The sequence below is a fragment of the Mustelus asterias genome, chromosome 1 (genome assembly GCF_964213995.1).
Source record: "Mustelus asterias chromosome 1, sMusAst1.hap1.1, whole genome shotgun sequence".
Classification (NCBI taxonomy): domain Eukaryota; kingdom Metazoa; phylum Chordata; class Chondrichthyes; order Carcharhiniformes; family Triakidae; genus Mustelus; species Mustelus asterias.
The window spans coordinates 147370699-147383114 of NC_135801.1; the positions used below are offsets into that span (position 1 = coordinate 147370699).

At 42.5% G+C, this 12416-nt stretch overlaps 1 protein-coding gene across 1 annotated transcript in view; it reads right to left on the reverse strand.

Moving 5' to 3' along the window:
* Window positions 1-5513: 5513 nt before the first annotated feature.
* Window positions 5514-12416, reverse strand: part of cplx4a (complexin 4a) — a 53545-nt gene continuing 46642 nt past the window's right edge. Inside the window, exon 3 of the mRNA XM_078225058.1 lies at window positions 5514-5741. Within this exon, the coding sequence (XP_078081184.1) occupies window positions 5514-5741 (228 nt within the window). The remainder of the gene's footprint in view (window positions 5742-12416) is intronic.

Consider the following 12416-nt stretch of genomic DNA (forward strand, 5'->3'; position numbering starts at 1 on the left):
GCCTCTCTTTTAAGTTTCACGCATAACATTTTGCTTCCAAAATGGTGATCGTGACGCGCATGCACATTTCTGGTACTGGCCGCACCAGTTGCTATTTTGGTGAGGATATTAGTGTGGCACAGAGCGTTCACTTGAAGTATGCAGAATCGACACATTGAGATATCGATCATTGTATAACACTGGTTTGACACCAGCGGAGGTCAGTGCTTTAGCTGATGCCTGCTGTTCACCTCATACTCCTGAACACATGTTCAGTGGCAGGAAGGACCTCCTCTTTCACCAATACTTTTTCGAGGGATCATCAACTGTTTTCAGCTTAGTTGCTGATAGATTTCTGCTGGCTGGCTCTAACTGAGATTGCGGAAGTACTGGGTGGATTTCAGAGATTTTTAAAAGTTGCTAGAGTCTTCAGGAAGTGGTGTGGAACTTTATCTTGACTTCGATGGTTCTGCATGAACCACATACTCAACAATATGTGTGCAGTCCCCTTGGACTGCAGCATGAAAGAGAGAAGGAGTGGGGGTGACACAGAGCAGGACAAGCTGCAGGAGGTGGAAACAGTGAACCACAGAATCCCTACAGTGCAGAAGGAGGCTATTCAGCCCATCAAACCTGCACCAACAATAGTCCCACACAGGCCCTATCCCCGTAACCCCACATATTTACCCTGCTAGTCCCCCTGATTCTAAGGGGCAATTTAGCATGGCAAATACACCGAGCCAGCACATCTTTGGGCTGTGGGAGGAAATCGGAGCACCCGGAGCAAACCCACGCAGACACGGGGAGAACATGCAAACTCCATACAGGCAGTCACCCAAGGCTAGAATCGAATCCGGGTCCCTGATACTGTGAGGCAGCAGTGCTAACTACAGTCTATGATTGCTAACAATAGTCACCCAGGATGTTAAGGGAGTAATTTCTGAATGAACTTCTTTTTATTCTTTCATGGGCTGGGGACATCATTGGCAAGGGCAGCATTTGTTGAGGTTCAACAAGTAACAGTGTTAGAAGCCTGCACTTCACTAAGGATGTCCTCACTGAAATCTATTGCTGGTTGTAACCACAATTGCAGACTGGAAACAGGATGAAGACAGAATTGTTAGTGCCCCCATGAATTTTTATGTGCCTTGCTACTTCTAAACTGGAATGTGCCATAGGAACATAGGAACAAGTGTCAGCCATTCAGCCCATCAAGTCTGCTCCCTCATTCAATTAGATTATGGCTGATTATCTACCTCAATGCCACTTTCCTCTGCTATCTCCATTTCCCTTGATGTCATTAGTCTCCAGAAATCTATCAATTTCTGTTTCGACCATGCTCAATGACTGAGCTGCCCCAATCCTCTGGGGCAGAGAATTCCAAAGATTCACCACCCTCTGAGTGAAGAAATTCCTTCTCATTTCAGTCTTAAATGGCCTGCTCCTTATTCAGAGGTTATGTCCTCAAGATTTAGGCTCACCAACCAGAGGAAATATCCTATCTACATCCACCCTGTCGTGCCCTGTAAACATTTAATAAGTTTTATGCCTTCTTCTTCAAAATGCTAGGGCATACAGAGTCAGTATCCTCAATCTCTCCTGATAAAACAATCCCACCATCCCAGGGCCTAATCTAGTGAAACTCAACTGCACTCCCTCTATGGCGAGTATTTCTCTCCTCAGATCAGGGACCGAAATTGTACACAATACTTCAGGTGAAGTCTCACCAAGACTATACAAGCATTAAGTATAAATATTAGATATGAGTCATAATTGATAGAGATGGTTGGTAGGTGGGTGATGGGGGTGTTGTGCTTTGAGCAGTGTCTGAGGCTCGTGGGCAATCCACTAGCTTTGGCCACTCATATGAGATCATTGTGGCACTGCGTTGTTTTTATTCATTCGAGGGACATGGGCATTGCTGGCTGGCCATCATTTATTGCCCATCCCTTGTTGCCCGAAGGCAGTTGAGAGTCAACCACATTGCTGCAGTTCTGGAATCACGTGTCGGCCAGCCCAGGTAAGAATGGCAGATTTCCTTTCCTAAAGGACATTAGTGAACCAGATGGGTGTTTCTGACAATCGACAATAGTTTCATGGTCATCAGTAGATTTCTAATTCCAGATAGTTTTATTGATTTCAAATTCCACCATCTGCCGTGGTGGGATTCGAACCCGGGTCCGAGTTGATCTGAGTTTCTGGATTAATAGTCTCGGATTAATAGTCCTCAGATCCCCCTGATCTGAGGAGAGAAATACTCGCCATAGAGGGAGTGCAGTGGAGTTTCACCAGATTAGTCCCTGGGATGATGGGATTGTTTTATCAGGAGAGATTGAGGATATTGACTCTGTATGCCCCCGCATTTTGAAGAAGGCATAAAACTTATAAAATGTTTACAGGGCTCGACAGGGTGGATATAGATAGGGTATTTCCCCTGGTTGGTGAGCCTAAATCTTGGGAACATAACCTCAGATGAGGATAATAAACTAGGCCATCGCCTCCTTAGTTCCATGGAGCTAGCCTCTTGGCATTGATCGTCATGTCTACCAGGACTCACTCTGCCTTCCTAAGGTTTGTCTGAAGGATCTTCTGGTCATCTGTGGACAGGTGATTGATTTGCCCCTCATGCACCCTGAGCTCCAGTACAGCATCAGGAAATTCTGAAGACTGTTCTCTCTTATGACATTCTTGTGTGTTTCCATGGTCATTCTTTCTGCACCTTCTCCAGCCAAAAGGCACCTCCCCTTTAAGAAGTGCTGGTTAGCTTTAACTCTTTGTTATCCTTTGGTGACTCCCTGCTCAGGCATGCATCGCCCCACAGCACACTTGTCAATGACTGCATGATATAATCATTTCAATAAGCAGAGTTAATTGTTCTTGGTGATCTTCGTGCCTGTTTTCGAGTGTTATTGAATTTTGCAACCGTTATGTTTTTGTTCGGAAGTCAAGTTGAAGCACCTAGCTACAGGACAAGGTACTTAGTGTCACAAGTCGGCTTACCTTATCATGGCAATGAAGTTACTGTGAAAATCCCCCAGTTGCCACACTCCGGTACCTGTTCAGGTGCACTGAGGGAGGATTTAGCATGGCCAATGCACCGAACCAGCACGTCTTTCAGACTGTGGGAGGAAACCACAGCCCCCGGAGGAAACCCATGCAGACACGGGGAGAACATGCCAACTCCGCACAGATAGTGGTTCAAGCTGGGAATTGAACCTTTGTTCCTGGCGCTGTGAGGCAGCAGCGCTAACCACTGTGCCAAAGTGCCACCCTACCGTGCCCGTGTCTGTGTATATATTATGTATATGTATTTTATACATACGTATGTGTATGTGTGTATGCATATAATATGCCATAATGTTCCCAATAGAGTCATAGAATAGTACACAACACAGGAGGCCATTTAAATCAACAAATCCTTGCTGGTTCCCTATGAAGCAACCCAGTAAATCCTACACCTGCTCAGTGCACGTAGTCTGTAAGTTTACTTCCTTCAAGGGCCCATCCAATTCCTTTTGAAATCATTGGTTATTTCTGCATCCACCACTCTCATGGCAGTGAGTTCCAGTTCATTACCACTTGCTGAGCAAAAAAATCTTCCTTACATTCCTGCTGCATGTCTTATCCAAAATGCATCACACAAACCAGCCTCCCATCCATTGACTCTGTCTACAGTTGCCGTTGCCTTGGCAAAGTAGCCAGCATAATTAAGGACCCCACACACTCGGACATTCTCTCTTCTACCTTCTTCTGCCGGGAAAAAGATGAAAAGTCTGAGGTCACATTCCAACCAACACAACAACAGCTTCTTCCCTGTTGCCATCAGACTTTTGAATGGACTTACCCTGCATTAAGTTGATCTTTCTCTACACCCTAACAATGACTGTAACATTATATTCTGCACTGTCTTATTTCCTTCTCGATGAACGGTATGCTTTGTCTGTATAGCGCACAAGAAATAATACTTTTCACTGTATGCTAATAAATGTAACAATAATAAATCAAATCAAATCAAAATCTTAACTCTGTGCCCCCTAATCCTTGTACAGTCAGCCAATGAGAAGACTTTTTCCTTGCTTATCTTATCTAAATCCTTACTAATCTCCTACACCTCTATCAAATCTCCCCTCAGTCTCCTTTGCTCCAAGGAGAACAATCCCAGCCTTTCCAAACTAATCATGCTACTAAAGCCCCCATTATTGGAGCTTAAGCCAATTTTTAAAAATCTAATTGCACACTGTGGTCCTTGACTGAGGTGGACAATTGGATAAAAGGTGGATTTCACTTTTAAGCAGTAAACATTAATTTTAATGATCTGGAACCAGTTGATCTAATAATAGTTGGACTCAAACAACTATCAATGTTGGCTTTAAAACTAACAATACAGTCACTTTGGATGAAATGATCCTGTCTAACTGTGAAAGCTTTTGCAATGAACATTATGCCCTTTCAGTGGATTGTAGTGGCTTTGTAACTCACTGTTAAAAGTTATTCCTTATTAATCAGTCAAACACATTGCTTTGTCATTTCTGAGTTCAGTCCAGGGATTTACAGAGAATCATAGAATCACTACACTGCAGAAGGAGGCCATTCGGCCCATTGAGCCTGCACCCACAACAATCCCTGTCCAGATCAGGGACAACTTCAATTCTGCACTGTTTGGAGCAAATAAATATTTCAATTCGCAGCCTAATGCTTGCTCTAGTTTGCTTCGTTACAAGTTTAAGCTGTCACATCAAGAGGAAACCAATTAGAATGCTAATAGCAATTACCATGGCAATTAGAGAGCATGGTTTGTTCTAAACTTGCCAAATGTGTTGTATTTTCATGCTCAAACAACATTTATGATGTGTCATTTTCCTGTAGGCCGTGTTAAAACTTGTGATGGGTTTCCTTTAGGTGTTATCTTTATCAAAGTAAAGGATGGCAGTGCAAATAACTCGTCACCATGATAACCCTCAGATTTATATTACAAGTTAAATGAGAGTTTATACTTTTTCTATTTGTGCCAATGTTTCAAATTCAGACTGTGATTTTTTTCACCGAGATTTCTTAATGTTATTTATTTGTACAGACAATTTTGGTGAGATTGTTCATTAATGCTAATTCATACTAATTAAGGAGAACGTTCATTTTCTTGTCATTTAAGAATTAGCCATCAAAGGTGGACAAATCATTTATTTGATCACACATTCCAACGTAATGCATTAACACACAGAATAAACTAATTTCACTACATAAAATGTAAGATAGTACTTGCATATTCACTCTTCTCACAAATTTGACCGAGGCCCTTTGGGCAAGAAATAGTTTTAAAAAGTGTGACTACCTTTTGACAGTTCTATGAAAAATATATGTATATATGTCTCATGTCAATTAATGTATTGTTCTGTGAAAAGTTATACCCCAAATATGATACTAACAGCCTTACCCTGTTCATGTTAACAATGTATATAGGACAGATACATCCTGTGTGAGATGCATGATTACAAGGTGTATTGAATTGAATTGAAAGTTCAGCAGTCAACGCTGGTTCACATCAGGAAGCACTTCTGTTCAGCAGCCTGTTTCATTTCACTAAATGTTGCCTGGGCTTTTTCTTTTATTTGGTCTACATCCATATTCTGGAGGTTATGAATTTGTCCAATGAAAGACTCTTTGCCATCTTCTTCCTCCTGGTCCTCGTTTACCATCTTCCTCAGCTCTTCTGGCAGCTCAACATCATCTCTGGCTATTTGTATCTGATTCTCGTCCTGTTCACTCTGTACAAGCAGAAGTCTGTCAGTATAATTAATGGCATGTGGCGAAATGTTAACATGCATTTGTTAAACTCTGTATAGCCTTCCTCCTGATTTTCACTTACTATTGATCAATGCGTAATGACTCTCTGCATTATCAGTTTCACAAAAAACTTTAAAATCCTAGAACACACATGCAGATGAATATTAAATGTTATGATGTATAACTTGAGAAATGTGCAGAAATGACACTTTCAATTGATCAGAGAATTACAAAACCAGGAGCTCACGCAGAGGAAGGGCAGGCGAGTAAAGGGACACTGTAAGTGTGTTATTCTTGGCTTTTTGTTTAAGGACTGTTTGCATTGGACACTCATCTATCTGCTGGGAGCTGAAGTAGAAAAGGGTAGCATTTTTATTGTTTAAAAGATCACCAATGTGACTTATCACTCTTCATTGTTTGCAATAAAGATATTGTAGTAACTGATCGGACAGTCTTCTTTATCATTTGTAACTTCCCTAATGTAAATTGAATATATATAAAAGCCTCTGCCACACAGTTAAAGGGCAAAAGCAAGATTCCATAATGGATTAAAGGATTATCTCCAGATAAAAAACACTCAGCAACTTTTTTGCGAAGGAAGAAAAAGTTGAATACACAGTGAAATCAGCTGGAAGTGACACATTAATGTACTTAAACACAATTTACCATATTTTGCTATTTGTCTGCAAGTTAATTTAAAATAATGACAAATATATATTTAATAGTAATTGTGCCCCTAGGTTTTGATGTTACAGCAATAGACGGACCTCGATCAACAGATGTAAATGCTTGCCCAGACCCTGTGTCCGCGTGTATTTCCTCCGAGTGCTCTGGTTTCCTCCCATAGTCTGAAAAACGTGCTGGTTAGGTGCATTGATCTGAACAGGAGCCGGACTGTGGCGACCAGGGGACTTTCACAGTAACTTCATTGCAGTGTTAATGTAAGTCTTACTTGTGACTAATAAATAAACTTTAAAATTGTAAACATAGGAATGCAATATCTAACAAAGTGTTGTTAATTCTATCAAAGGGCAAGTAACATCCTTTTAATACAAATATATGAATTTCAAGTGAAGAACTTGATTCATTTTTAATATCCTTTAATATCCTTTACTAGGGTTACCACTGTCGATGGGTTTTAGGAGCTTCAAATAAGAATCAATTGACAGCTCCCTTTTTCAATTAACCTGTGCAAATGATGTGACCATGTCAACCTTTCTAGCTGTGCTTTCCATTGATGCTTTTCTTCAAACTCAAACATCCTATGGAATGGCCAGGATTGTGAAGAAATAAGTTGAGGAGTTGTGAACCTGTATGTTATGGGGAAAAGTCATTAAAATAGAATGTTTATTCTATGATACTTGTATACTTTAAGCTTTAATATGATTTCTAATTATTATTATTATTAGAAATAATATTAAAGCTTAAAGTATACAAGTATCATCAAGAGAGAGTGAGAGAAAATTTAGAGTCACAGAGGGCAGAATTCAAGTGTTCAAAATCCTTGTTTATTTTTGTTGAAGTTGTGCTTTAAGTTTAAAATATATGAGAAACTACTAATTATGTTTCCAATGATCAACTGGCAGACTAAGGCTTTCTTCCAGTTTTAGTTCATTCTTTCATGGAACACCAATGTTACAGGTAAGTCCAGCGTGGATTGCCCTTCCACTGAGTGGCGTGCTTGGCCATTTCAGAGAGCAATAACCACATTATTCTGGGTCTGGAGTCAGATGTAAGCTGCTAGATTTTCTTCCCTTAAGGATATTAGTGGACCAGATGGGTTTTTACAGCAATTGACAGTGGTTTCACACTGAGACTAGCTTTTAATTCTCAATTTACTCATTGAATTTAAATTCCACCAGCTGCCATGATGAGATTTGAACCCATGTCTCTGGAGCATCAGTTTGGGCTTACAGGATTGCTAGTTCCAGTGATGTTACCACTACACAATTGTCTTCCCCCCAATAACTGATGTTCAAGGAGCTACCAATAATAGTCAACAGCTCGCTTCTTCATTCGTAATGTTTGTTGCTTCTTTGTCTTAGATTGAAAGAGTTCTTGAAATGTAAATTTCAAAATTGGATCATTTCCCTACTTGGAAACAACTCAACCACTCATTCCAAATCTTGGATAATCAAAATATATAATTATTTTTTATCCTCGCAATAAAAAAAAGAATAACTTTTAGCCATTTACGTTGGTTCTGAATGATTTCATATCATTTTATTAAAAGAATCTCTAGATCAATTTTAGCTGTGTGTGCTTTTACTTCACAAGATTCAAGAATATGGCTTGGAACTGAGACATTTTTACACTTAAGGAATTGTGTCATCTTCCAGTAAGGGTTGACAATCCTCTCTTGTCTTCCCTACAGCTTATAAAGCTTTTCTGATTTTTTTTTCCGCTCTGTAGAATGTATTGGTTCAAGACTCGTGTTCATCTTACTCCTGTGGCCTCTTCTGTCGCTTTGCTACATTGGCTTCAATAAAGGACATTACCCAACTGGTTAATGTGCTTTTTAATGGATGTTTCATTCTGTTGTGATTCCGTCCATGTTAAATGACTGATTTCATTATTATCTATATGATTCTGTATTTTTAAAAATAAAACCAACTTAAGCAATTTCATTTTCAATAATCTGCAGATACTGGATATCTGAACTATAAACATGCAGGTCAATTGATATTGGTGGAGAAGGCTAACACGTTTATACTTTGTTACGGATCTTTTTCCAGAACTGGAAGATATTTCAGGTAAATAGCATTTAAAAAGGAATAAAACATGGCAGAGGGGATGTTTTTGCATTTTTTTCCTTCCTCATTTCTCTTCTTCTGTTCTCTTTTAAATACTATTCATCAATAACCTTCCAGTTCTAAGGAAAGATCCACACTCAAAACATCCTGGCTTTTCCCTTCAAATACTCTGCCTGACCCACTGCATGTTCCCAGCATTTTCTGTTTTTGTTTCAAATTTCCAGCATCTGTGGTTTTCTTTTGTTGTTGTTGGAGTTAAAACCATCTGTATGAAATACCTACATGTAAAGATTTAAGAAATAGTTGAGTATCTCGAGGCTGGGTTTTTCACAGATTCCAATTCTGTTCCATATGAAAAATCTCTTATTCAAATTGGCAGATATTTTAATAGACTTAAATTTGGAGGCATAGTAAAATTAAAGTTACAAGTGGTTTATAGAACATAGAACAGTACAGCACAGAACAGGCCCTTTGGCCCACAATGTTGTGCCGAGCTTTATCTGAAACCAAGATCAAGCTATCCCACTCCCGATCATCCTGGTGTGCTCCATGTGCCTATCCAATAACCGCTTAAATGTTCCTAAAGTGTCTGACTCCACTATCACTGCAGGCAGTCCATTCCACACCCCAACCACTCTCTGCGTAAAGAACTTACTTCTGATATCCTTCCTATATCTCCCACCATGAACCCTATAGTTATGCCCCCTTGTAATAGCTCCATCCACCCGAGGAAATAGGCTTTGAACGTTCACTCTATCTATCCCCTTCATCATTTTATAAACCTCTATTAAGTCTCCCCTCAGCCTCCTCCGCTCCAGAGAGAACAGCCCTTGCTCCCTCAACCTTTCCTCATAAGACCTACCCTCCAAACCAGGCAGCATCCTGGTAAATCTCCTCTGCACTCTTTCCAGCGCTTCCACATCCTTCTTATAGTGAGGTGACCAGAACTGCACACAATATTCCAAATGTGGTCTCACCAAGGTCCTGTACAGTTGCAGCATAACCCCACGGCTCTTAAACTCCAAGCCCCTGTTAATAAAAGCTGACACACTATAGGCCTTCTTCACAGCTCTATCCACTTGAGTGGCAACCTTTAGAGATCTGTGGATATGGACCCCAAGATCTCTCTGTTCCTCCACAGTCTTCAGAACCCTACCTTTGACCCTGTAATCCACATTTAAATTAGTCCTACCAAAATGAATCACCTCACATTTATCAGGGTTAAACTCCATTTGCCATTTTTCAGCCCAGCTTTGCATCCTATCTATGTCTCTTTGCAGCCTACAACAGCCCTCCACTTCATCCACAACTCCACCAATCTTGGTGTCATCAGCAAATTTACTGATCCAACTGATGGTTTGCTTTGTAATTATATATATTTTTGCGTACTTCAGTTTAGCTGGAAATCTTCTGTCTTTAGCTTAGCAATCATTGAGAATCATGGGGGAATTTTATGCCCTCACCTGGGGCTGGGATTCTCTGGTTCCACTGCTGTGAAAGGAGATTTGGCTGAGTGCCAAACTCCCGGTTCTCATTGGCAGCAGTTGCGGGGCATACAAGACTGGAGAATTCCGGCCAAAGTTTACATTATCTGTGATGTAGGATGACATGACAACAAATGGAGACAGATAATTCTCGGTAGAGCCTCAGGCTGAGTCTATATTATACATATTTCAAATGATGTTCAATTTAAGGTAAAAAAAAAGTTTATTTATTAGTCACAATATTCACACTGCAATGAAATTATTGTGAAAATCCTCTAGCCGCCACATTTCGGCGCCTGTTTGGGTACACTGAGGGAGAATTTAGCATGGCCAATGCACCTAACCAGCACATCTTTGGACTGTGGGAGGAAACCAGAGCCCCCGGAGGAAACCCACGCAGACACAGGGAGAACATGCAAACTCCACATGGACAGTGACCCAAGCCGGGAATTGAACCTGGCGCTGTGAGGCAGCAGTGTGCCACCATGCCGCCCTGCCTGTTGGTAATGTTAACCAACAGCTTTGCCTCCAGCATTATCTGCAAGTCCAGGCCCATGACTATCACATCTAATACCCACAACAATAATAACATAGAAAGATAGAAAAAACTACAGCACAAAACAGGCCCTTCGGCCCCACAAGTTGTGTCGAACATATCCCTACCTTCTAGGCCTACCTATAACCCTCCAACCTATTAAGTCCCATGTACTCATCCAGGAGTCTCTTAAAAGACCCTATTGAGTTTGCCTCCACCACCACTGATGGCAGCCGATTCCACTCGCCCACCACCCTCTGTGTGAAAAACTTCCCCCTAACATTTCCCCTGTACCTACCCCCAGCACCTTAAACCTGTGTCCTCTCATAGCAGCCATTTCCACCCTGGGAAAAAGCCTCTGAGAGTCCACCCGATCTATGCCTCTCAACATCTTATATACCTCTATTAAATTTCCTCTCAATTTCCTTCGCTCCTAATTGACTCTGAACATGGATTTTTCTCTAGTAGTTGCATATCCTGACCTAGGAGGTGGAACTTGGCAACGATCTCCCACAAACTCAAATGAACCAAATTATCCCAACTAGGATTTATGTTATATCGACGAGACTACTTTTTTGATATAGAGTTAGGTGTTGGAATGGAAGAGAAAGTACAGGGCTCTGGGGCAAGAGCAGGGATTGAGACTAACTGATAGACCTTACAAAGAGCCTGCACAGACACAGTGGGCCCTATTTTACCACTTTGATTTTAAGTGCTGGGTGGACTTGAAACTGGGAATGTTTCAGACTTTTAGGCCCATTTCTGGGACACCCCCATACGCACTCTGCCTGCAAAAATATCAGCAAGTCCAAATCGCGCTGCACAAGCCTGTGGGTGGGGCTTAACGCACCCGAACCCTTGTAGCTCCAATTGGTGCCTCCAACTGCGCATGCACAGAAAAAAAATGATAGAATGCTGCTCCCTTGCCACTTCCCTCCCAGGCCAAATGATGCCTCCTCCTGGCTCCCAGAGACATTGCCCACCCCATAATATTACTGCCCCCCTTATCCCCCCCATCCCTCCGCCATCCAGACTGATCGCAGGCCGCTCCCCCCCTTTCCCCCATCGATCTCAGGCAGAGTGGAGCGGATCCCCCTCCCCTCCACTGATCTCAGGCAGAGTGATCCACCCTCCCCCTTTCCCTCCACCGATCTCAGGGAGAGTGAATCCCCCCTCCCCCAATCCCCCAACACCCCGAACCCTCCAGCACAAGGTCCCCATCTCCTCCTGACTCCGATGGTTGTATGACACCTCCCTCTCTCTCCCATGTCCCCAATCAGTGAGGCACTGATCCACCATCCCCCACCATCAGCACACCTGCAAGTGCCTTCCCCTCAATGCCAACAAGCAAACTGCATGGAACTTGCTGGAATGCTGTGCCGAACTGCCTGCAGCTGATCTGCCCCAACAAGGGGCAGCTCCATAAAAAACCCAAAGATGGACAGACAGGCAGACAGAACAGGAAAAAATGACTACATGACCAGCCCCCTGATTTACTGAGGGGCAACCTGGGTAGGCTGCTGGATGTGACAGAGGCGAGGCAGGACACCTTCTCCCCCCCCAGGAGGACACAAACCCAGGGGGGCTGATGGCAATGCGGCCTGGGAGGCAGTCGCCACCTCGGTCAGTGCCATGGCAGTGACCCCCTCGAACCGGGAAGCGGTGCCGCAAGAAGGTCAGTGACCTCATCCGGGCAGCAAGGGTGAGTGCTGAACCCCATCTTGCATCTTCCCCCAAATCTCCCCCAGATCCTCCCATCCCCAGTACCCAGCATGTTTCCAGCCCCTAACCCCCAAGCACCTCCTTCCTATCCACCCAAGAGCACCACTGTGCTTGCCCTCTAAGGGCCGCCACCTAATACACGCCATCATTTCTTTCATGGCT